General features: G+C 38.2%; 1 protein-coding gene across 7 annotated transcripts in view; it reads right to left on the reverse strand.

Moving 5' to 3' along the window:
• Positions 1–259: 259 nt before the first annotated feature.
• Positions 260–26,421, reverse strand: part of MAX (MYC associated factor X) — a 34,143-nt gene continuing 7,981 nt past the window's right edge. For 2 of the 7 annotated variants that reach the window (XM_069082389.1, XM_069082387.1), the window contains 3 exons: positions 25,810–25,917; positions 3,033–3,156; positions 260–1,813 (listed from right to left, as the gene is read on the reverse strand). In XM_069082389.1, coding sequence (XP_068938490.1) covers positions 1,626–1,813; positions 3,033–3,156; positions 25,810–25,917 — 420 coding nt within the window. In that variant the 3' untranslated portion in view covers positions 260–1,625. Of the gene's footprint in view, positions 1,814–2,441; positions 2,527–3,032; positions 3,163–25,809; positions 25,918–26,421 lie in introns of those variants that run through there. The other 5 variants (XM_069082388.1, XM_069082386.1, XM_069082390.1 and 2 more) reach the window with 4 other exon arrangements.

Genomic DNA, 26,421 nt, shown 5'->3' on the forward strand with positions numbered 1-26,421 from the left:
GAATTGGATTCTCTGTCCAGTGGACAGCTGACATAGTACCTGATCTCAAATACATGACTGCTAACAGCTATCTGTTGAGAACTGGGGCTAAGCTCAGTCCACAGAACAAGAAGGAACTGCATTTTAGCCTGTGAATAATTTATTGCTTGTGGCATTACAACCACAAAGCTGCAGAAGAATATGCATCAAGAGACAGCAGCCAAAAGCTCTGTCCCTTGAACCACCTCACCTTCACAAGGGCAAGAAGACATCACCACACTAAGGATAAAATAAGTTTTTATTTATAGTCTTATAGTAAAGGGGGAAGCCTTAACTTGCAAGACAATTCTTCGGCAGTATGTACAACATACTTTTTATTTCCATGGAATGGAATTAAACATGGACAGAGACTACGTAGTACACACTAGAGATCAGCAAACACCAGAACAGGGTAGGGAAGAGACAAAAAAAAAGAATGAAAAAGAAAAAAGTCTTAACACACAAACCCTTCACAGGAACCTGTTGACCATAGCCAGAACCAGGGCCGGGTCATATAAGGGAGAGAGGTCCCAAACAGAAGGGACAAAGAGAAACAGAAGGGGCCTGAACTAGTCTGTGGTTTTTAGTACCAGGTAAGATGCTCTTGGTATATTTATATACAAAATCAGTTGGCTCTATTTCTTAGAAACACACACAAAGGAAAATTTGATCATTACTTTATGAATCTGTCGCTTTGCAATACCGACATCATCAGAATAGGGAGAGGCCACTTGGATTCAAATTTCAGTAGCAGGAAATAAATATCAAAACATCATCACTGGCCCTTAATACAAAAAAATGCACTCCTCCCCCAACCCTAACCCTCCCTTCTTCATTCCCCCTATCCCTGCCTCCCCCACCAAAAACCAATCCCCGGGTGGCTGAAGCTTCCCTACTGCAGTCTCCAAATACATACCACATGGTGTCACATGACCCTCTTGAATGCCGGCAACTCAGGCAAAAAAATAAAAATAAAAAATCTGGCTAAACCCCACAACTCCATGTAGCTTAGCTGGGAGAAGTAGGAGTGAAATACACCCAAGACACCAGACTGCATAGATGTTCCCATTTACCCTCACCACCACAAATCCCCCACCAACCTAACCCTTCAGCAGGAGTGATAATTTTTTTTTTTAGGAAAAAAAAAAAAATTCTGGGTAATTCTGATTATTCCAAACAGGTCATCTTCTAAAAGTTGAGCAGTTCACAGATTCACAAAGTCTATCAAATGAGGGGGAACAAGGAAGACGTAGGGAAGGGGGAAAGGAGACCTGTGAGCAGAGAAATCACCTGGGCAATGATGCCCAACAAGGTGGGAGGAGCTGGCTGGGGAGGTCAGGGGCAGCATGTGCTCAGAGGTGTGTCCGTCTGTCCTCCACAGAAAAAGCTGCCAAGTTAGGATGTTTTGGTTTAAAAATTCATGGTGGGGGAAGAAGGTTGCTGAAGGAAAAAGGCAGAAGATGAAAGCTGCAGTTCAAGAGCTCCTACTTTTTTAAAAAAGAAAAGAAAATAAAGAGTCTTTAAAACAGCTTGGAGGGGTCTAACGATGAACTGGGAGAGGAGACGATGGAGACAGACAGTTTTTTTTTACTGCTGGCCTGCTCTGTTTAGCTGGCCTCCATCCGGAGTTTCTTTCTGCTTTGGGGCTCTTCAGGCTCTGACTCAGAGCTGGAATCTGAGCCCCCATCGAAGGCAGAGATGGTGCTGCCCTTGGCATTGGTGTAGAGGCTGCTGTCTGAAGAAGAATAGTTGGTCTGCAGTTGGGCACTTGACCTCGCTTTCTCCAGTGCACGGACTGAAAGGCAAGACAAGGACGGTGTTAAGGCACTCTGGAGGCTAACCAAAAGTGATGGCTCAGATTCAAGGTCCTTTGTGTTCTTCCTAAGGGTCTGCTAATCCCTGAATCTATGGGTGGTTCAGAAGCAGTATTCCCTTCCAGAAGATGTCCCTCCCCTCCCAAACAATTTTAGAGAGAAGGCTTGCAATGTTATCAACCCTGTCACAGAAGCACACTGCAAAGACAGGAGTATGTAGCTCCTTGTGGAATCCAGCAATGGAAGGACACAAAAGCGGCTGGTTATCTCCACCAATGGCAGTCTTGACAGGGGTGGGAAAGATTGTATCCGTTCTGATTATATCATCCACAACAGCAGCAAAGGATGGCATGAGAGCCAAAGAAACATTTTGGCTAAGCCCTCTAACAGGAAAGATTCTTATAATGAAAATCTGAGCCCTCAGAAGCATTTCACCATACATGGTACCTGAGCCCTTTGACAGACCCTTTACATGCAGGCTGTCCAGGTCGGTGCCTCCCCACCAATACCCCCCACTTCCCAGATGACCCAGCTCAGCTTGTCTGAGTCTGGAATGCTAAGAACCCATTTTTTTGAGGTTGCATTTTTCTAACCCAAGTGGTTACTTGCATTTCCTTTTACTTGCATCTTCCATGAGGGAGGAAGAGAAGTGAATTCCCCAGGAACAAAGAACTTGATCAGCTCTCGCTTTCCCCTGTGGTTATAGGAAAAGGCGGTTGTGAGCATTTGACAACAGCAGGGACCTGGCCCATATGCTGCCCTGATTGGACAATTATTTACACTGGAGTGGGCTCACTTGTTACCAAACACTTGTGAGGCTTTGGTACTTACACAATATATTTAAATCCAAGGACCTCAAAGTTGTTAACAGATAGCTGGTGCCCCTGACTGCTGACAGGGCAAATAAGGCACAGAATTGGGAAACGATTGGCTCCAGTTCAGAAAAGACACAAATACTTCTAATCCAGGGTTGAATTCCCTAGATGCTCCTGTCTCCTCAGTCTTATGATTTGGACAGGCAACACAAGACACAAGTTCCTTTCTCAGGCTCTATATCGCAAACATTTGGTTCTTTAGATCCAGGACTGAGGCTTATTAAGCTTTCCACAACTTTCTGGCTTTGATCCCGGCGCAGATGAGACGGCCCTCAGCTAGCCATGGTAAAGGGGGGCCAGTTGCCCCAGTGCCTGAGACGCTCACCTTGCTGCTCCAGTAGAGCGTTCTGCCGCTTGAGGTCATCAATATCCTGCTGGTGTGTGTGGTTTTTCCTTCTCATGTACTGGATGTACTCTGTGGCTTTATCTAAGATTTGGGCCCGGGATGCCTGTTGCAATAGTGAGAAAAGCACACGGGACAAAATAAAGACCTAGTTCATGGTAGTGATGAAGCAAATCTGTTTTTCTGTAGTAGAAGCTGTGGCAGCAGGACCATGGAGAAGCTAAGAGTGCAGTCAGATAAAATGAATATGACAACCTACAGTTCACTTAAGGGTCTTTCCATGTAACTGAGAACCAAATACTAAGGTCAGCTGTGTCCAGGGCACTTAATGCGTCACTTAATGATTAACCACTTAGAATATTTACTGTTGGAGCCTGACCATACAATGGCAAAACTGTGGGTCCCTAGTCCATAAAAAAAGGAGCCAGACCCATACTGGAGCTATTTTGGGCTGAGAGAACCCACAAAAATGTTCTCAGAAGCTCCCAGGGCTCAGTCAAATGTTTAGAAGGAAAACATGATTATTTGTACACAAAATATATATAATAAGCAATGCTGCCCTTTTTTTTTTGCATTGTAATTTCCATTATCATCATCGCTAACAATAAATCAATTTTGTGAAAATATAAACTGTCTGATTTGTTCACTGCCACAATTATTCAAAGCCGCCCTCTCCCAGGTCATCTCACAGAACTTAATTTTAAACTGCTGGTACAGTGCAGGGACAGAGAATCACTGCCCAATGGAGTGCTCACTCCTAGCAAAGGGAAGTAGAAATATTTCTGACTTAGGACAATGAAGTACTTTGGAAATCCAGCAGTGTAACTCAAGTAGTTACTAACCATCCAAATGATTTGAAAAGTAGATGGGCTAAGGATCACCTCTCACCTTCTCAGGTTTTCAAAAATCAAAACTTCTTATCAAATAGTGACAGGTCCCTCAGGTTGGGTAACAGAAGGAATTTATAGGATATGATGGCTTGTAATTGTATACAAATACAATTGCATCTGGTTCTCCTACCATAATACCCTCAAAGCTATATGTTATTGAGTAGGTACAAGGTACTTTGGGGAACATAAAACAGGATTAAAATATTATTCATCACCTCTCTGAGCTCAAGTCTATTTGGGAGAGACATGCACATGTACACAAATAACTAGTCTTCCTGAGCTCCAGTCCTGCATCACAAACTGTCTATCTCCAAATGGAGGTCCCAAAAACATCTCAAAAACTAAGCATTTTCAAACCAGAAATGATCCTACCCCTCAACCCCCCCTTCTCTTTCTCCTAACTTCCCTGTTTCTGTTGAGGGCACTATCACCACCCAAGTTTTCAACCTCCAGAGTCATCCCTGACTCTTCCCTTCTCTCACCTCAACTCAAATTAGCTGCCAAGTCTACCCCCACAACATGTTTCTTGATCTACCCTCTTCTCACCATGGCTGTGACCACCTCAGGCATTCATCCACTCTAGCTTAAAGTAATAAGCTTTCCTAATTGGTCTTCCTGCTTAAGTCTACCCATTTCCAATCCACTTTCCTCAAAGCAGTCAAATTGATATCACAAAAGCACAGATTTGACCTTGCTTAATTAAGAAGCTCTATTGGCTCAATTTGTCTTGGACAAAACCACAAACTCTTCTGTTTGGCAGTTCATGCCCTTTATATTCTGGCTACAGCCTACCTTTCCAAGATTATTATGTATTGCTCTCTTTGTATTTCATATTCCAGCCAAACTGGCCTAAGTGATTCACCTCCATTTCTTTACTCACAGGCTGGTCCCCATCCTTGGAATGTATCCTTTCTTCTCTTCTTTAAGGTCCCTAGTTTCCTTCACAGTTCCATTCAAATATCACCTCCTCTAAGAAGCCTATCTTGATCCCTTCTAAGTTGCTGGTGTCCATTGCCTTTTACCCCCAAGTCACTGCTTTGTATTTACTTTTCTGTGTATGTGTTGCTTTCTTTTAATAGGATTTAATAGAAAGTGCCTGACACATTGTAGGCATTTTAAATAAATGCTTGCTGGATGAATTATTACAATATAGTATAAGGATTAAGTATCACATAACTAAAATATACTCAAAGAATCATGCCAAAATCATACAGATGAACCATCATCATGATGAATGTTCAGAAATTCTACTCCAAATGAGAAGAAGAATTCCTTATATAAGTGAAGTCCCATAGAAATTCTTGTTTGTTGCTAATATTGTGTTGGTTGCATCAAGTCTTGCAGAGCCTCCAAAAAGAGATATATAATCATTCAAGGAATCAGTGATCTAATTTTTGGAATTGTCTCTATCTCTTTTTGGTTAAGAATACATGTCCTAGGGGCAGCTAGGTAGCACAGTGAATAGAGCACTGGCCCTGGAGTCAGGAGGACCTGAGTTCAAATCCAGCCTCAGACACTTGACCCTTACTAGCTGCATGACCTTGGGCAAGTCACTTAAAACCCCAATTGCCCTGCCTTCCCTCCTTTAAAAAAAAAAAAAAGGCAAGAATACATGTCCTATATAAATAATTCAAAAAAATTTTTTGGACTATCCACATAAGAAAAGCCAAGCAGGTAAAGAATAATTAGTGTCCAAACTAGCATATGTAGTTAGAAAGCCCAAAAGAGTTGACCTCTGGGTATAGCTATCCTTGACAGAGGTGCTCATGGACTAAAACTAAATAGAAGAGGTGGCTTATTGGGAAAAAGCACAATTCTTTTAATGAGTCCAAGCTTCTCTCTGAAAAGCAGTTTTCTTCTAATGATGCAGTATGGTGTCAATTTATGTAATGCTACTGTTGAGACAACTAGGGGGCATATTGAAGAGTGCTGAGCCTGGAGCCAAGAGACCCAAGTTTCTTAACCCATCTTCCAACTGTGACCCTGAGCAAGGTACTAAAAAACTGTCTTGCCTCAATTTTCTCCTCTGTAAAATAGGGATAATAATAGCACCTACCTCCTAAGTTTTTTGGGAGGATCTGAGGTAATATTTGCAAAACATTTAGCACAGTTCCTGTTACACATTAGTGACTTAATAAATGCTTATTTTTTTCCTCTTGTTTCCAAAGGATCATGGTAAACTTGAGTAGGCTACCAATCAAGAATTGCATAAAATATGCTATGCCATCAGAAAAATGTATGGCTGTAACAGAAGGTAGGCTAGTTACATGAAGAGAGTAAGGAACAACAGACAGAGCCACTAACATCTTTGGGCCTCAGTTTCCTTACCTGTAAAATGAGGGGGATGGATATCTTCGTAGGTTTCTTTCAGCTATAAATCTATGATCCTATGATATACATACTCTATTGATACCTATGTAACATTAAAAGAACTAGAGGAAAGCCTCCAGAACACCAAGTGGATATGCTGTGGAAAATTTATGGAAAGACAAGAACAAGAGTCATACAGGACAAAAGGAAGTGGCCTAACTGTGGTCTTAACCAATGGCAGGAGTATTCACATCAAGGAGATAACAGGTCCACTGAACTTATCATGAAGGGCAGAAACAATGAAACTACAAGAATTCAGATTACCTCTTGTTAGATTGTTGGCTTCACCGTAGGAGGTGATAAACTTGAGTTGAAAAAAAAAAGAAAGGAGGAAAAAGAAAGATAGTTCAGATTCAGGATTCAGCAATAGAGGTGAGGATGCAAGATGGATCTTAGGGACTGTCAGTGAACCCCTTGTCTGGGGCAGAGGGTTTACAGTGGGAGGGGGAGTAGGGTGAAATAAAAAAGATTTGCTTTGGTCCAAACTTCTTTGTGTATGGCTATCCAGATGTGACTTCCAATTGTTAAAAGGATACTTTAAAAGATTTTTAAGTAGTAAAATTAAACAGGACAGCTAAATGGTGCAGTGGATAGAGGGCAGGGCCTGAGGTCAACAAAACTCATCTTCCTGAGTTCAAATTGGGCCTCAGAGATGTGTGACCCTGGGCAAATCACTTAATCCTGTCGGTCTCAGTTTCCTCATGTATATCAAATGAGCTGGAGAAGGAAATGGCAGACCACTCCAATATCTTTGCCAAGAAAACCCCTAATGAGGTCATGAAGAATTGGACACAACTGAAACGAATGAATAGCAACAATGAAAAATCAAACCACGAACATTATTTAAATACAGAATAGCACAGAAGCACAAAGAAAGGACCTCAGAACTCATCCAGTTTCTACTTTAAAAACTGCAGATGAAGTGCTCATCACTTCCTGAAGCAGACCATTCTACTTCTAGAAAGGTCTGGTTTCTAAGTTTTTTCTAATATTAAGCAGAAATTTGCCTCTCTGGCTTCTACTAACTGACTGACTCTATTTCTATCTCCTGGGACCATGTTAATAAAGTCCAGTGCACATGACTTCCACTGAAATATATGAAGATAGTTATGATTTGAATTCCCTTCTCCAAGTTAAATAGTCCTAGCTCATGCAAAATCCTTGTATGGCATAGTTTTAAATCTCCTACCTATCCCTAATGTTCTCTGCCAGATGTGTTCCTCCAGCTTGTTAATGTTCTTTCTAAAACATGGCACCCCAAGCTGCACAAACTTCAGATGTGTTCTTACACAGTTCTGTCTGGCCCTCAGTACTGCCTGCAGTCTCTCATACATTTAGCATTTCCCTAGCTAGGAAGCTCTGAATAGAAACTTCTATTGCACGTTAACCTGCTCACTATTTCTTCACAGACAGCAGGTTTTAAACGTCTGCATAATCTTGGGAGAGTATTAAGAATTAAATCAGAAATTTAGGTTATGAATAAACTTAATGCAACCTTTATTCTTATTTTGTCACTGGCCAGACTTGTCTTCCCTGAGTCATGCCTTATCCAAATGACCCATGGACTCTTACAGCTACCTAGATAACGGCCATCTGTCTAGGATGGCGGAAGCCCCTGGGCTTCTAGACACAGGGAAACACAGATCAAAACATTTTTTCAGTCTTTCTTTTTTTTTCCTTTAACTTAATAGTATTTCATTTTTTCTGATTACATGTAAAGACAGTTTTCAACATTCACTTTTGAGATTCTGAGTTCCAAATTTTTTCCTCTCTCTCCTTCCTCTCCCCCATCCCTGAAACAGCAAGCAATTGGATACAGGTATATGGATACATAGACAATCATATTTCCACTTTAGTCATGTTGTGAAAGAAGGATCAGAAGAGGGAAAAACCATGAGAAAGAAAAATTTAAAAAAGTGAAAATGGTATATGCTTCAATTTTCATTCAGATTCCATAGTTTTTCCTTTGGATGTGGACAGTATTTTCCATCAAGAGTCTTCTGAAATTGTCTTAGGTCACTGTACTGTTGAGAAGAGCTAAGTCATTCATAGCTGGTCACAAAATGTTGCTATTACTGTGTACAATGTTCTCCTAGTTCTGCTCTTACTTCACTCAGCATCAGTTCATGTAAGTCCTTCTGAAATCTGCCTGTTCACTTCTTTTAGTACAATGGTATTACATTGCATTCATATACAACTTGTTCAGCCATTCCCCAATTGATGGGCATCCCCTCAACTTCTAATTCTTTGATACCATAAAAAGAGCTGCTATAAATATTTTTGTACATGTGGGTCCTTTTCCATTTTTCACAATCTTTTTGGGATACAGATCTAGTATTGCCAGTTCAAATCAGTACTGCCAGATCAAAGGGTACGTAAAGTTTTCTAGTTCTTTGGGCACAGTCAGATAAAATTTTACAAACCCTAGCCAAGGTCACAGGAACAGGCTCAATAAATTTATTAGGCAGCTAAGTAGTACAGTGAATAGACTGCAGGGCCTGAAGTCAGCAGAACATCTCCCTGAGTTCAAATCTGGCCTCAGCTACTTCTTAGCTGTGACCTCAGGCAAGTCACTTAATGCTGTTTGCCTCATTTTCTTCATCTGTCAAATGAGCTGGAGAAGGAAATGGCAAACCACTCCAGTATCTTCACCAAGAAAAACCCAAATGGGGTTTCAAAGAGTCAGATACAACAAACAAACAAAAAAAACTCTCCCCACCACCTTTCTTCTCTTCCTATGACCCTTCAACCAATTATAATGTTGTTATCCCAAAGCATAGATATGGGAGTGGAAGCAACAGCTAACACCTCCTCTCTTCACTAATCACTGCCCTAGAACCTCTGGAAAAGGAGGAAAATTGGTAAGACAGTTCTGGCCAAGATAACAGCTTGAATGGAGGCAGCCAACCCAGGTCCGAAATACCTACTCCAACAAAAACCTAAAAATAGCAACAGACTGAACTCAATGAAAAAGTACAATAATTCACTTCTTCCACTCCAGTAAGTTGGAAGTCTATAAGCAATAAAAAAAAGCGAGCCTGCTAGAAAGGCCAGTAGCAAAAAGATATATCTCCCAGCATGACCAGAAATGGTCTAGAGACACCTGTAGGCTGCAAAGGTTTTCATTCCAAAGGTAGCAAGGATGGATGACTTCTACAAGAAAGCCCCAAGGTGGTGAGGACACACAATAGTCCTTGGAAGTCTGATGATCAGACTTCAGATCACGCTCAGACCAGAACACCCAAGACCTGGGGCTTTTTTCCTTAGCACTCTGTCCTGAAATGCCAGAGAGCCCTAAAGATCCAGCACTTTGAACCTCAAAGATGCAGGAGGGTCCAAAACCTACTACAGTATAGACACACCCTGGGAGTTCAAGGTCAGTACAGGAACACATATAACCTAGGTCAAAAATCAAGTACAATTGACCACTCTACCCAAAGTATAGTAGGAACTGGAGCCTGGCCCTAGTATAACCCCCCAATTCAGAAACAGGCTAAAGAAAAAGAGCCAACAGAAGATACCAGTTACTATAAAGAATTACAAATCGGGGCAGCCAGGTAGCACAGTGAGTAAGAGCACCGGCTCCAGTGTTGGGCTGACCTGGGGATCGAATCCAGGCTCCGACACTTAGCACCCACCCAGAAACACCTGGCCGTGTAACCTTGAGCGAGTTACTTAACCCCGATTGCTCATAAAAAAAAAAAAAGAATTACAAATCTATAATATGCTGGAACTATTATCTACTAGTTTTCTTATAATGTGGGTTAAGCCCAAGTCTCCTTTCCTCCTTCCTTCCTGCTACAGCATTACTTTTCCCTAAAAGGAAACCCTGGCACCTGACTGACTCATGCTTTCCTGATGCAGTTTCCTGGTCATATGGAACATAAAAAGCCCCACCCAGATGGGTTTTCAGGTTTGGTGGGTGCCCAAGATGATGTAAGTTATCAGATATTGACTTGATGACCTACGGACTGGATGTGTTTCCATAAGGAGGTAAGGGAAGCTGAGTCTATCAAAACTGAAGGTCATACCACTGTATCTTTTTTTCCTGTGTGAAGTCAAAGTAAAGTTCCTTTTTTTAAACTGGTGAATGACTTATAGGTGCCTCATGTAATCCCAAAATGAAACTTGAACTAGGAGAATGCAGACATTAAGCATTCCTCTAACACAGAGATACCCCAAAATCCAATCTAGAAGAATTAATTCCTCAACAGCAAGTAGACTCAAAGGAAAACAATGAATTTTCCATAAGAACTACATGAATAGTTTAGAAGAAATGAAGCTAGAGAGTAAAAATGAAATACAAGTTTGGAAAGGATGTACTGGAAGGAAAATAAAAAGCTCAGAACAAAAAGTGGACAATCTTACCCAGGACAACCTCCCTGAAAGCCAGACTAGACCAAACAAAAATCAATCATTTCATAAGACAACAAACATTAGAACAAAATCTAAAGATTGAAAAATAGAAGAAAATGTAAAGTTATCTGCTATTAAAAAAAAACAACTGACTTGAGATTCGATAGAGGTCCTTAAGATTAAGTGCTCTGAACTTCAAAAACACAGGAAGGGCCTTATCCTGAGAGGTAGGGGTCAGTACAGAAACACAGGTGACACAAGGCAGACCCCAATCAGAGACTACTTTCCCCTTCCCAAAGTAGCACAGGAGGAAACATATCCTGGTCCTGGCATAAAGTACTAATTAGTACTAATCTAAGAATTAATGCTGAAGAGATAAGCAAACCAAAGAAAGCACCAGTCAGTATAAAAAACATATTGTAGATCTAGACATGTCAAACATCCAACTTAGAAGAAGAATAACTCCACAACAGAACCAAAGGAAAAAAAAAAATGGATTTTCCATAACAACTACATAAATTAATCAGAATGAAGCAAAGGACTAAAAATGAAGAGCTCTGGAAGAAAAAGGGAGAATCTTAGAAGTTGTAAACCTTACCCAAGTCACAGACTCCCTGAAAACCACAATAAATGAAACATAAATCAATAACAACAAGAACAAAAGACTGAAAAAAATGGCAATAAAGTTAAGATAGTTAATATAAAAAACTGACCTGGAAAATGGTCAGAATATCATTTAAGAATCACAGGACTCACAGGAAGTCTGGGTTGGAGAAGAGGGAGCTGCTCAGACATGGTGGGTGCAAGGACAAGAAAGTTGGCAGCACTAAAATGCACTTTTTTTCTGAATGTACATGCCATAACAGAAAAGGAATTTAAAAAACTGCCAGTGAAACTGTACTAGTAAACTCCTCATTTATAAAGTACCACCTCTCCAATCTAAATATGTTGAAGAACAGTTTGCAAACATGGTTATTTGCAAATGGGACTGTATCCATCTGAACTATAACCAGTCAGTAAGATGCCTATATTTATCTGAACAATGCACATCAATATTTTCTTACAAAAATTATTATTCAGATTTGGTGGCCTTGATTTTAGTAAAAGAAGAAAAAAGGTTCTAATTTTAAGAAAACTACTTATCCACTGAGACCAACTACTTTAGAAGCATCCTGTTTTGCTACTCAACCCAGGCAACAGTAATTAGGAAGGTTATTAGGAAAAAAGCATATGCTATAAGCTAGTAATTTATCAAGAACTTGTGTTGTGGACAATAAACCGGATACAAAAAGGAACTTAGCTGAAAAAGAAATGAAGCTTAGAAGAGATATCAAACCAGAAACACTTACAAATGTGGAACTGTTATCTGGTTCTGAAGTGGCAAACAAACTAGAACCATCCTATCTCCATCAATTGAAGTCTGACCCCAAGTTCTAGGACTGAGGTAAAAATATTTACATTAAAACACTCAGTTTTGATATCGGTATTTTTGACAGTCTCTAAAATGTCATTACATCTAAGTACCAAGAAAAGATCTTTTAGCAGCCTATACCCTTGTACTCTCAGAAGTGAAATAAAATAAACTAGGGGAACGGAGGGGGGGGGGGGGAAAGAATAATTGGATTTCCTAAAAATTGATTTAAAAAAAAAAAAAGACTAAGATACATATTTCAAAGAAATAAAACTGCCCAGATTTATTAGAACCAGAGGGCAAAGTAAAGATATAAAGAATACACCAATCATCTCCAGAAACAAATCCCCAAAATAGAAGTCCCATGAATGTCACAATCAAATTTCAGAGATTCTAGGACAAAGAAAAAAATAATACTGCAAACTGTCAGAAAGAGACATTATTTCATAAGATCTTATGCCTCCTAGTATAAATTAGAGAAGATTTTGGAATATAAAATTCCAAAGGCAAAAGAGGTAGACTTATAATCAAGAATAACTTAGCCTGCAAAACTGAGTATGGCAAAAAAAGAACTTTAATGAAATACATGACTTATAAGCATTTCTGATGAAAATAGCAGAGCTGAGTAGGAACTTTAAAGTACAAGTACAAAAGAATCAAGGGAAACCTAGAAAAAGCAAATTTATCTGAGCAACTTGAAGAGGCTATATGATAAATGTCAACCTTTTAATAGGGGGAGAAAGAACAGGTGTTCCTTCTAAACCTTAATGTTATTAAAGGGTATTGAGGGAGTTAAGACATGGGGTTGGACTGATTTTGTTCTGAGGGTTTTAAGACAGGAAAGAAAAGGCTGAATAAAAGGAATACATAGGTATAAAAGGAGAAAAAAGGATGTAGAACTAAATGTTTCTCATAAACAGGATGTGTGAGGAGAGTACATAAGCATGGAAGAAGGGTGGAGGGAGCGGGCATCACAAAAACTTCACTCATACCTGAACTAAATAAAGGAGGGTCAACTGCGCTCTTCGTGACTTTGGTGTTTAATACATCAAAAAAGGAAATAGGCGGTGATGGGTAGGTGGGAAGATGAGAGGAAGGAAATAGTTACAAGCAAAACAAAAAAGGGGAAGGAAAGGAAAGAAACTGGAAATGGAAGAGAATGGTTGTTTGTATATAAATGAATGGAATAATAATGTACAGAAATAACAAAAGAAAATTTCAAAAAAATCTTGTATGGACAGATACTAAGTGAGCGAAACTAGAAGAGAACAATTTAGACATTGTAAAGAAAAACATTTAACAACTCTTATCAACCCTATATCTCCAGAGTAGCTATGATGAAACATGTTACCTACTTGATAAGAGAAATGATACTCAGGTTGCAAAAATTCATTTTCAGATATAGTCAATGGTGGATTTATTTGTAAAGACTATGTTTACTTCTTACTAGTTTTTTTTCCCTTTTTTTTTCAACAGGGAAGGGGGAGAAGGATGCATAGAAGAGAATAGTTCAAGGAAGTTCAGAAGGAAGTATATAGAAGCAGGTCAGCTTTGACAAAGTTCTGGGCTTGGAGTCCTCTAAAGCTCCACCCAGTTCAAATTTATGATCTTATTTTAGTAACATGTTGAATCTATTATGTACTTTAAAAAAGTAAGCAGTGAAATAGACATTAAAGTTTCATATACAATTCTTTTTATGTTTTACTTCATAAATAGAAAAGCACTTTTCTGGGTGTTTAGAATTAAAAAGAAAAAAGACAAAAAACTAGTGAACCAACACTAACATAGCAGAAACGCAGCCTTTCTTATATACAGGAAGAAAAGCTGGCAAGGCATTTTTATGTTGATATAATTAATTACCAAACTAATCTGGGATAATGGTGTTATGTGAGGCAGACTTGATCTACAGACCTGAAACAGGACAACATCCTGCTAGAAGTGACTTAAAAACAACTCTGCAATGCCTGTTTTGGGCCTTTGTTTCTTTCATGGAGTCCTTGATAATTACCTAGAAAAATATTCTTCAATAAATCTTGCTAGGATATATAAGGTTTTGTGTGGTTTTCTTTTTCATTTCTTCAGCATAACCTCTGGCTTACCCTAAAACTATCCATTTAGATAGCATTTGTCACAAAGTGGGGGGGGGGTGGAGGGGAAAGGGAACGAATGGACAGACAGGATGATTGTGGAGAGGAGAGACCACCTCAAATGAAACCATGGCAAAAGACATTGGGAAGATCTACATCGTATGAGACTTTTAAGCTTTTGTTAATATAGCTCAGAGGTTCTAAATTTTTTCTGTGTCATGTATCCCACTTTGGCAGTTTGGTAAAGCTTTGTAGGCTTTATAATGCTACTGTATTTTGAACTTGTAGCCCACTAAAATTACAAATCCTTTTCCCATGAACTGCCATCTAGGCACCTTTACAATTGATTTTTTGAAGCCAACTGTAGTATTTTACAGTAAATGTAGTATTTTGCAGTAAATGAATTAACTTTTTAATTAACTTAGATTAAAAAAAATACTTATTAAAAATACTTTATTTATCCACGCTGGAGTACTATGATGAAATGTAAAAAAAACACTCAATTCAGGAAGCTTTAATGCTAATCCTGAGGTCCGATTCTAACTAGTTGTATAACCTTGGGCAAATTAATTACTAACTCTCTCTGCCTCAGCAGCATTTGTAAGATGAAGTCTTCAAACTGACTAATCTCTCTAGTCCACTGTTCTTAAATTATGTAATTCCTACTATCTGTATAGATGGTTTCCAAAGTGGAAGGAGGGAGGGGGGGAAGGGGGGGCACTGTGGGGCTTTTCTTTAAAATAACCACACTTACTCTCATCCGTCAATGTTCCCTTCACTGTGTAAACTCTCAACTTCTATTCTGAGATAGTGTCAGCCCTTTATAGTCGTAATAACCTACCCTTGATCCAAGCACCCCAAAGCAACACCTGCCCAGTTGCCTTTTGGAAAATTCCTCCCCACAAACACCCACTTCCCTTCTTTATTTTGGGTGCGGCAAAGGCAGTCACATAGGCATAAGTTGTCATTTTCATTTCAGATGTCATTACAATGTTTCCCAAAACCTACCCCTCAAATTTCCTCACTATTGTTAAAGGCATTATTATCTTCCCCATTACCCTGGTTTACAACCTCAGTCTTGTCTCACCTTCCCTCAACCCACATATCTAATCAGTCGCCAGCTCTCATCCTTTCTATACCAACAACATTTTACATCTGTCTTGTTCCCTCTGCTTATAGAAATCATCTTAGTTTAGGTCTTTATCAACTCTCACTGCAACTACTGTGGCAGTTTTCTGATTAGTCGCTTTGCCTCGTTTCTCCCCTTTCCAATTCTTTCTCCATACAACTACCAAAATTATTACTATCAAAGTATAAGTCTGATCCTATTCAATATCTTTATGATAAAATAGTAACTTTAGGATAAAATATCATTTCGTTTCTATCTCACTCTTTTTAAAACCCTATTTTTGTTTAAGTTAATAATGTATACCATTATTACTACAGTTGTACCTGTACATAATTAATAACTAAGAAAATGGTGGGGGAGGAAGATGATCAAAAGAGTTACCTGCAAAATATATATATGCAAATTACCTTTTTAGATAGCCTATGGAAAAGTTCAAAGGAATATAAATTTTGGAGCTAGAAGGGACTTCAGACGTCCATCTAGTCTTACTCCCTCATTTTACAGGTAAGAAAACCAAGGACCAGAGGCCAAGGCACAATTAGGATTCAAATCTATGAGTTTTAGCTCTGTACTTCATTGCCTCCCCTTGTTTCTTTCTGATTAAGTATCTGGAAGGCAAGATCAAACATATATTTGATCTTCTATGGGGTATACAATGTTACATAGCTGTCAATTGTGAACATTTTTTGATGATGAAAAGGAAGTTTCAAATGGCATTCTTTATTATAACTCAGTGTCTCCTTATAATGAAAAAAAAAAAAACCCAGTAAAATCTGAGCCTCCAACACGGAAAGCACAAGATTCTTTAGAGACAAAAGAATTTTTAACAAATTTTGTTGTTCAGTCATTTTTTTAGTCCTGTCCAGCTCTCTTCAAGATCCCACTTGGGTTTTCTTGGCAAAGATACTGGAGTGGTTTGCCATTTCCTTCTCCAGCTCATTAGACAGATGAAGAAACTAAGTGGGGTTAAGTGACTTGCCCAGGGTCACACAACTCTTTTTTCTGAGGCCATATTTGAACTCAGGAAGATTAGTCTTCTTGACTCCAGGCCCTGCACTGTATCCACTACACTACCTCACTGCCCTTTAGCAAATAGCTGACTAAAAAAGGAAGAGAGGGTAAAGAGAAATAATCAAGTGACTTCAGTTTTTTTTTATTGCTTTTTTTTTAGAGGGGGGGAGGACAGGGCAATTGGGGTTAAATGACTTGCCCAAGGTCACACGGCTAGCAAGTGTGTCAAGTGTCTGAGGTCATATTTGAACTCAGGTCCTCCTGACTCCAGGGCTGCCACCTACCTGCCCCGTGATTTCAGCTTTCTTTCCAAACATGAATCTATATTTTTGTTCAGGTTATGGATAAGAACCAAACTCACAGATACCTAGAATGTTCAATTCTTTATAAGCAAGAAAATAATTCATGAGTCAGAGAACTGAGAAAAAAATGCCCATAAAATTATTATAAGACAATCCTTTCCACTGAAACTAGAAGCTTCATAAGTGTACTATCATAGTGTACACACCAGTATCCTACAATGTATCAGAAATATGTAGGAAATATCAGCATTAAACGATCCTGTCCACTCCACCCCTCCTATAGTGTATCTAAAAAAGGTTCAAATTCGGCAGAGGATGGGGAAAAAAACAACTAAAAAATCTCTGCTACTGTGATTCACTTAACTAAAAAGGAGAAGCAAAACTCCCCAACACTTGCACAAGTGATAAGGCCAAAGTGGAGAATGCAAAAGGAGGAATCCACAAAGTATTAGACTCATCTAAAACTTGATTAGCTGATTCCAATTATTTACAAAGATCCAGCTCAAAAAAGATTAAAATCTATAGTGAATAAAAAAGAACATAAAGATGAGAATATTTACTCTATTTGTCAAATACTAGTATGCTCATACCCAAGACTTCACCGTCACACGTAACTGTAACACCTTATTATATGTTGATCTCCTTCATTCTGGTTTCACTTGCAATTTTGGAGAGCCTGGAATCTATGGTCAGACACAGCTGGAGTATTCAGCAACTCTTCAAATCCATTTTCTACTCCTTAACCCTAAGAAAATCTCATCACCCACTTTCATTCCAGGCCCAACAACTGATGTAGAAAGTCAGAAACCTCCACTGATTAGGGATACGCTCTCAACCACTTACCCTCTTTTGTACTTTCAAGTCCAACCCCCCACTCCACACTACTACTTTAGAGAAGACTCACAATTCACTTCTCCAAGTCAAAACTTTTCACTTATTTAATCCTTTTTTGTTCCTTGTCTAAAAAGAACAGCTGGTTCTCTTACTTGGAAATGTTAAACCCTCTGCCACAGCCCTTGATCTCATTTCCTCCAAAATTCCTAACTTCAATTCCAAATATGTTCAATTCTCAATGGAAAAAAAAAAGCCTGACCTCAACCCTTTAATTATTTCCTTCTCTTTATTCTCTTCCATTTTATAATTTCCTTAAAAAATTGGCCACATTTTCTAACTCACTCTGACCTATGGCAATAAAGCTTTGAGTACCATCATTCTACTGAAACTCTTCTCCCCATATATCCCAGTACATTACTCATACTGTATCTACTGGACCTTTTTCAGTCATCCTCCATCTTTTTGCAGCATGACACTGATGACCATCCCTCTCCTCCCCTGGTTTCAGAGACATGATTGTCTTGGCTTTTCTTCTGCTTTTTTTTTTAATGGTTTGTTTGCTAAAACCTCATCTTCCCAACTCTCCCAAGGCTGTTCTCAGCCCAAAACAACCATAATTAGGCTCCTTTAGCTTTCCCTCAAAACTTGAAATGGAATTAATTATTTCTCATGTTTGAAACCTTGCTATTATCTTCAATTCTTCCTTCTGTGATTTGTCATAATCAATTATTGATTACTATTTATTCCACCTTCACAGTATTTCTTACATCGATCCTGTTCCTTTCTATCCTTTTAAGTCACTACTCTTGTAAAGGCCCTCCCTATGAGAGGCTTAGACCAATGGCATCAAACTCAAATGGAAACAGGCAGCATATTGATTTAAACAACAAATTAAGATTTGTAATAGGTTTTGTATTTTTATTTATTTTGTCTAGGTTACAAATTTTGAAGGGAACGAGATCCAGGGCCGTGACAGAGGGTTTAACATTTCCAGGTAGCAGAACCAGCTGTTCCTTTTAGATAAGGAACATGTGCCAAATACATTTTAATCTGGTTCAGACCACAATCAGGAGTAGCCCTCAGAGTTTGACACCTCTGGCTTAGACTATTTGAAAAATCTAAAAAGTAGTTTTTAATGTGGTTTTCCAAATAGTCTTTCAGTATACTGGCTGCTTTCACATTCATATTATTCATTATAAGTTTTTTAATCTGGACTCAATTAAAAAAGGGAATGGACTAACTTTTACAAATGGTTATCTTGACATTCCTCATTTAAAATTTTTAAACTTGTAGTCTGGTTTCTAAGTCAATTACTTTTAAGTTTGGTTAGTATAAACCAATTTTAGAGATAGCTGGTGGCTCAGTGGAGTAGAGTATTGGGTGTACAGTCTAGAAGACCTGAGTTTTTGTGCCTGGATTTGTGATCTTTGTGATCCTGGGTAAGTCACTTAACCTGTTTGTCTCAGTTTCCTCCACTGTAAAACAGAGGCTATTATTAGCATCTACCTCAGAGTTGTCACAAGGATTAAATGAGATGACATCTATAAAAGCACTTAGCACAACTGGCACATAGTAGGTGCTATATAAATATCTGTTCTCTTTCTCTTCCCAATTCTCCAGAGCTTGATCATTTCTAGGTAGACTAAGTTTCTGATCTGAAGAGATATAGATCAGACACTTGACCTTAGGTGACTTATCTCCAAGATACACATCTCTGTGAGGTTTAGTTTAATCAGGCAGAACTATGCTGTGAAAACCATCTTTTAGCTACAATAAACCAGTATTTACTGTTGCATTAATTTTATAAATAAGAGTTTATAATATGTATATACTACTAATCCAGAAAAGGATTCTGAATTTTATAGCTTAGACTATAGCATATATGACTGTGCTTTCAGATTCTATTTTGTAAAAAAGCTTTTGGTCAAATTGGCTCAATCAATAATATTCCAGATGTGGCAGGGTAAGCATAGTTCATATGAAAAAGATCTGGAAATTTTAGTGACCTGCCAATGCAAAATCAACCAACAGTATGATATAGGAACCATAAAATCAAATGTGATCTTTGCAGTATATTAAAAGAAGGTTAATGTCCGAGATAATGGAAGTTAATAGTTCTGGTATACTCTGACTAGGTCAGACTAATTCCCTCTCAAAGAAACTTCTATCAAAAAGCTTCAGTTTTCCCAAATCTTCCTCTTCTAGCTAAACATCTCGTAGCCAAGAAAGGCACAAGCATGAGGGGACACTATCTCCTCAGAGGAGTCAGGCCCAATAGTGGCATCCCACATATCACCCAAAGGACTCAAATTTCCAGTCTCCTAAGGCCCTCTTGGAATGGTTTGTGTATTATATAAAATCTAGGATTGACCATACTGTAGATGATAAGACTCATGGGAAAGCTAAACCAACTTAGAGGAAAGATGATAAAGACTTAATGTTATTCTTGGAGTCAGAAAGACTTAGCTGCGTGACCACAAATAAACCTCTGAGCCTCAGCTTCCTCATGTAAAAAATGAAATAATATCGGTAATACCTACTTGGTGTTTGTGAGGCTCAAATTAGATATATGTACAGTGCTTTTTGCAAACTTAAAAATATTATAGAAAATATCACTTCTTATTCTAAATCAATCAGTTCCTATTCTAGAGATTTAGCCACTCAAGAGTCAGCAGTACAGCTAAAGGATGGTAGAGTAGTTTCATTAAGAATTAGTCTAGTCTGCTCTTATTCTCTGAATTGCTGAAGCCTACAATTCAGGTTTATCTGCCTCTGGAGACCATGGACAAGGGCCCACCAGGTGGCTTCAACCTTATTTCAATCATGTGGATATATGTAGTTAAAAGTAGTACTTGCCCCCTGGTTTAATCTTCATAAAGACTTGCCACATTTGCAGCCACTTTATTGCAGATATCACATCAATAAAAAAAAAGTAGGTAGCATTCAGGTAAGCATGTGCTTACCTGATCAAGCATAAGATATAAAACATGACAGTCTCATGCAGAAAAAGCCCGACATCTAGCTGGAAATACAGAACATATATGTACATAAGAACAAACAAAAATGTATAACAAGCTAAATGCTCAATGATCAGTGAGTATTTCAGGGTTTAAGAGGTTCAGGTGGTAACTGAAGCCAGGGAAGTATTCACATAAGGCTGAGCCTGAAAAGAAAAGTAGATTTATACAACCAGAGGGTGAGTGTGTACATACTTACACGACAGGTTCATGTACAACAAGCTAACCAGTTTGGCCAGAAGAATAGAATTTACATAGAAAAAAGAGAGACACGAAATACAGAAATAAGATGATGTCTAACTTATGGAGGGCTTTGAATGCCAATCTGACTTTCATGTTGTGGACAATGGAGTAAATGAAAGTTTCTGAGCAGTGTAATATTGCTTAAAACAGTGCTGTAGGTATTTATGTAGCAGTATGTAGGATGGATAAATGCAGATAGAGAAATAAAGTATGAACACTAGTTAGGAAACTATGATAGGTCCTAGACTAGGCTAGTAACACTGGGGATGGAATGATAAGGACAGAGTCAAAGAACATTACAAAGGAAGAACTGAAGAGTGACTGAACTGTGGTTGGATAGGGGGTGGAAGTTAAGAAAGAAATCAAAGATGATTCTAAGATGAGAATGATTACCTAAGGATGCCTCAAGAGGGGGCTGGTTTTAAGGCTAAATTCAGTTTTAAACTATTGAGTTTAAAGTGACAGAATTGAAAACATTCAGGAAGTAGTTAAGAGAATCTGTCCTAAAGCTAAGGAGGTGGGTTAGGGCTGGAGACATAGTTGTGACAGCACTTTTCATACACAGCATTTCAAATCCTGAAAAATCTGGTCCCAATTGACTTTTCCATGGTGATTATACTTTATTACACTGATTACACTATTATTCCACTTATATTCTAAGCAAACTGACATTCTAGAATTTTAGGATCTATAATTTCCTTAGAGGCTTGACTCTGTTGCCCCCTCCAAAGCCTATCCTGATACCCTCTTTAAATTACCTGGTATTTATCTGCATATATATATTGTATACTCCTAGGAGAAAGTAAGCTCTTTGAAGGTTGGAATTGTCTTGTTTTTCTTCAGGCCCATCACTTAGCACATACACAGTAGACACCTAACAAAAGTGAGTTGAATCTAACTGAATTCCATCTTCATAAAAACTCTGACAGATAAACAGTGCAAATATTATCCTTAAGCTAGACTCTGACCTGGTTACCACAAGTCATGTGAAAGGGCAATAAGAATTTTAGTGAGGTGAAATGGGCAGGCCTGCCTGTGGTATTCTATTTAATGAAGAATACAATCTTTTTTAGTGTCCCACTGAGATACAAGGAAACAATGTAGTTGGATGAGTTGCACCAAGTCCATGGTAATCTTCTCCACCCAGAGGTAGTAGAATATCTTCAGGTTTTTGATTAATCTTGCTTATCTGAAGCAGGGAGTTTGGTTTGATTATTATTCCTCCCCCTCCCCTTTAAGGAAATCAGGCTTTAATAGAACATAAAAAGAAACTAGACACAAAACTCTCTATACCACTCATATACCATGTACGCTACCATAAATGTTATTTATCTTTTTATACAAAGACAGACACATTCATATAATATACATGTAACACATACATATCCATACCCCTCTCAGAGGCTCATATTCTATGTCCCCAAAGTCCATTACAGAATCCTACTCCTAATAGTATATACTCAAATGTTTGTTGACTATTTAAAATTTTTCTTTGTTTTTTGATTTTTTTTGTTCTTTGTAAGTTTAATTGATGCCTTTCTTTTTTTATACCAGTCACATCCCTCTATATACTCCAATGAAGCCTTTCTAATGAAGTAACAAGAAATAATAATAAACTATATTTGACACATGTGGCGCACTTCACATCTACAGTTCCTACTTCTCTACCAAGAGGAATTAACCTTCCAGCAGCTGTAGTATAAGCCTCCCAGAAAACTAAAAACAATTGCATATCCCTAGCCATATGGGACCAAAAAACTTTGTCATCTTTGTATGGTCCCAGACTGTACAAATCTAATGACTAACTACCTCATACATGTAGCCAGGATTTTTTTCAGTAACACAGAAATGTTACACAGTCTAGCAAAGTATAGAAAAATCTTCATCTAACTGAAGATGTTAAGAAGATACAAGTAGTAATTTCATCAGCAGACATGACTGCTTCATTTTTCTTAAGCCAAAGGTTATCATTCAGATTTGTTTTCCAGTTAGAGAAACAAAGGACCAATAGTATCTGGATTCTAAACAAACTTTCAGAAACAAAACTCTCTCTGTATGCAGCCCCTGCCCAAGTCAAAGACCAACTCAATCAGTATTAATATCCATGTTGCCAGAAAAAAAGCATAGAGAAAAACTGGGCTGAAATCCTAATACTTAATAGTACTATAATCAGGTAAATGTTTAAATTCAAATCAGGTAAATGTTAAACATGGGTAAATGTTTAACAATTGGCTCTACGGCAAATGTATCCATGACACTTTAATCTGCATTAATAACATTTTTCCATCAATTTTTAAGGTCTAGAAAAATCAACAAAATAATAAAACAAATCCTGATTTGTAGGGTTTGCTGAATTCTTGAGTTGTAAATACAAACAGTGCAAATTTAGCTAGTTCCAGCAGGCTCCGGCACACCCCTGGCTGTGATGCTTAATATGTAAGTTACTATTATTGTAACCTTAATTTTATATCAAAGAACTCCCTCTGGTTGTTCATACATTAAATGAAATAATTTGGCAGTGATTACCCAGCCTAGAAGGTACACTGCCTGAAACTGTCTTCAAATACTAAGAGACAGTAAACCATAAAATGATTTAAGTGTGAATTATTATAATCAGCATCATTAAATCAACTGAACTAGGGATATTCAAAGTTAGGAGAGACTCAGGGACATCTGATCTAAGTTACTGCAGCTATGCTGCCAGAAGTCTAGGGAAAAAAAGACCTTCTTTTACAGCTATTCACTGTCATAATCTGAATCACCACAAGCCAGATCAAGAACATGTCACTTCCCTTTGGCTTAAATACATTAAAAAAAAAAAAAAACTTGTATCAATAAGTAAGAGTCTGGAAACCTGGTTAATCTGTTTGGTTTATTGGATTCACTGCACATATGGAACAATACCAAAGGGAAAAAGTAGTGATGAGGTATGTAACAATTTTGAATTTGCCAGTTTTTTTTTTAATCAAGTAGGACTAAGGGGTTCAGAACTGCTAGTGTTAACTTCCTTTAATCACTTTTGCTGGGAAAATGCTCGTTGAATTTCAGAATTAAAGGGGTACCCAATAACTTCAGAACTGGGACTGACTGACTTGGTACGATTAATGGCAAATAATTTCAATCTTCCAGGTTACAAACTACTAGCTATGGAATCAGTTTCTTTACTTTGAAATAGTACAACCAGAAATCACGTGAATCATTTTTTTCCTTGAAGTAAAAAAAAGTATAATGTACTGTATATGCAGGAGGTCTGAAGTAAAAAACAAAATCAAGACTAGTTATTAGGATTCTCAGAAGGATTTTTTATGTGTAAAAAAATATTTATATGAGAGAGAAAAACAAAATGTAAAATCGTATTTTGTGGCTCTTTATAGGGTCACAAGAGCTGTTTTCCTTTTGATACCAAATATATCTGATATATCAAACTAATGGTTCACTTAACATAGTACTTTAAAATTTACAAAGCTTAATTTTAAACTTTAAAGTTTACAGATATACAAGAGGAAGATGAACCAATTATCAATGACTCAAGACTGACATGTGATAGCCTTGTACACATGCACTTTGACTTGAGAGGGTGGGTCTGTGACCAGCTGTTCAGATTCTGTGGTCTGTGACTGTGCTACACCCAGAAATACTGCTGTTCAAGGTATTTGCTTCAGGGCCATTAAATGAAGTCTACAATAGATAACTCTAACTTAGAAAATTCCGCTTCTGTGACAACAGGTATTCACATGGCCTATTTACTTATTCTTTTGAAAATGGTCAGGCTTAACCCATGGTTTAGTACTATGGAAGACTGACCACACCTTAGGGCATTCAGCATTCTGAAGTACTGAAGTGCTAGCATGTGTAAAAAATGTCACAGTAGCTCCATGGACATCCCAGCCAGTCAAATCCAAACTGGATCTTAGTTAAAGTGCCATCACCAGACAGGAAAGCTATTCAAATTCCTCCTGTAAGCAAAGGTTTTCATAAAGAAATGCTGTCTTGGGACTTCTGGACCATCAAGATGCAGGTCTTCTTTCCAGGGTCATTCACTCTTCTGTTATGATCCATTTAACTACTTATATTCTATGTTGAACATAAAACTGTCTGTGAAAACACATGTTTCTCCCCAGAATTCCAAGGACTCACCCTTGCTTTGCTTTCAAATATGGAAACAGTTGGTGATTGCCTCTCCAGGGAAACACTAATTTTTGGAAGGCCAATACAGTTTATGAGGACAAAAGTTTTCCTTTATGTGTCTTTCCACAAAACTTAGCAGGCTGTTCACACTCTGGAGATTGTGTATGGGGAAAAAAAAGGTACTAGAACTAGATGCACAGATGTTTCTGAAAATTTTCATTGGTAGGCACTAATTACTATTTTCTCCTGACAAAGAACGTTTATCAACCACTAGCACAGTTATGAGCTTTGCCATTTTGGGCCCATCACTAGGGTCTGAAAGGAGAGTGAGAATGTGTGTTTATTAGAATATGCAAGTGTGTGTGTACATACTCAAAGCAAGACAGAGGCCTATTTTGTGTAATACTTTTATAAAGTAATAATTTTTCTAATTTTGTTTCAGCTATACATAATTCCTGGTATTTAATAATAAAGCATCACCCAACTGAATATTTAATAGGCAGTCCCATTAATTCTCATACAGTTTGGTAGAGGTAAATGGAGAAAAAGGTAGTTTAGAGAGTCTATGTGGTCTTTTGCTCCAGGTAAAGCAAGAGTCAGAAAATGTTTAATCATAATCATAGTACTATTGCCTGCCTTCTCAGGAAGGAGATAGGGGAAGGAGAGAGGGAGAGAATTTGAAACTCACAATTTTAAAAGAACACATGTCAAAAACTGTTTTTATATGTAATTGGAGAAAATATAAATTTTTTTAAAAAGATGACAAATAGGGCAACTGTTTTATGCTTAAAGGTACCATACACAATAAAATAATATCCATCCTTAATATATAGGCACCAAAGGAAAAAAAGAGGAGGAGGAAGAATTATTGTAGGTACTAAATTACCTCTGGATGTTTTCTCTTTCCAGGCAGTTAAGATTCATTATGTCCGAAAGGTAACCAGACTAGGGATAGACTATTAGCTTTCTCAATAAACTCACCTTCTCTCCTTGGAGTGATGGGACAGAGTCCCGCAAACTGTGAAAGCTATCTTTGATGTGGTCCCTGCGCTTTCGCTCCAGTGCATTATGATGAGCTCGTTTGTCAGCCTGAAAGAGAAAATGAGAAAGAGCACATTAGAACCAACATTCTCAGTACATAGTACCAGAGGGTCCAGGTTTCAATCCAGGTGTATGCTGTCAATGATGTCCCTGGCAACCGGACTAGGAAGCACTAGACTGAAGTGGGGAAGGGTCTCCAGAATTAGGCCCTGTTAAAGGAAGTAAAAAGGGTGAGTAGCAGCAGGCTGTGACAGGAACATCCAAGGCAGTTCGACATATCTGGCTCATGTACAAGTAAAATAAGTTATTCATGGGAGCAAAATGTGATTCTCTCGGAACAAATCCTTTCCCCATACTTCCTGATGTGATACAATAGTCAGTGACTGGTAGTGACAAAATTCCAGGTACATTAATAGGGTGCAATCATATCCACTAATGGAAACTTCCCTTAACATATACGCCCAAGGAAGGAATAAGTTATACATACTATGCTATTTTCTCAAAGAAGTCCATTATAGTGATTCTTCACTGTGTTCCCACATAATAACCCCA

Source organism: Petaurus breviceps, unplaced genomic scaffold, assembly GCF_028583685.1.
Source record: "Petaurus breviceps papuanus isolate PSGF00001 unplaced genomic scaffold, PetGlider_PUasm1.0 164, whole genome shotgun sequence".
NCBI lineage: Eukaryota > Metazoa > Chordata > Mammalia > Diprotodontia > Petauridae > Petaurus > Petaurus breviceps.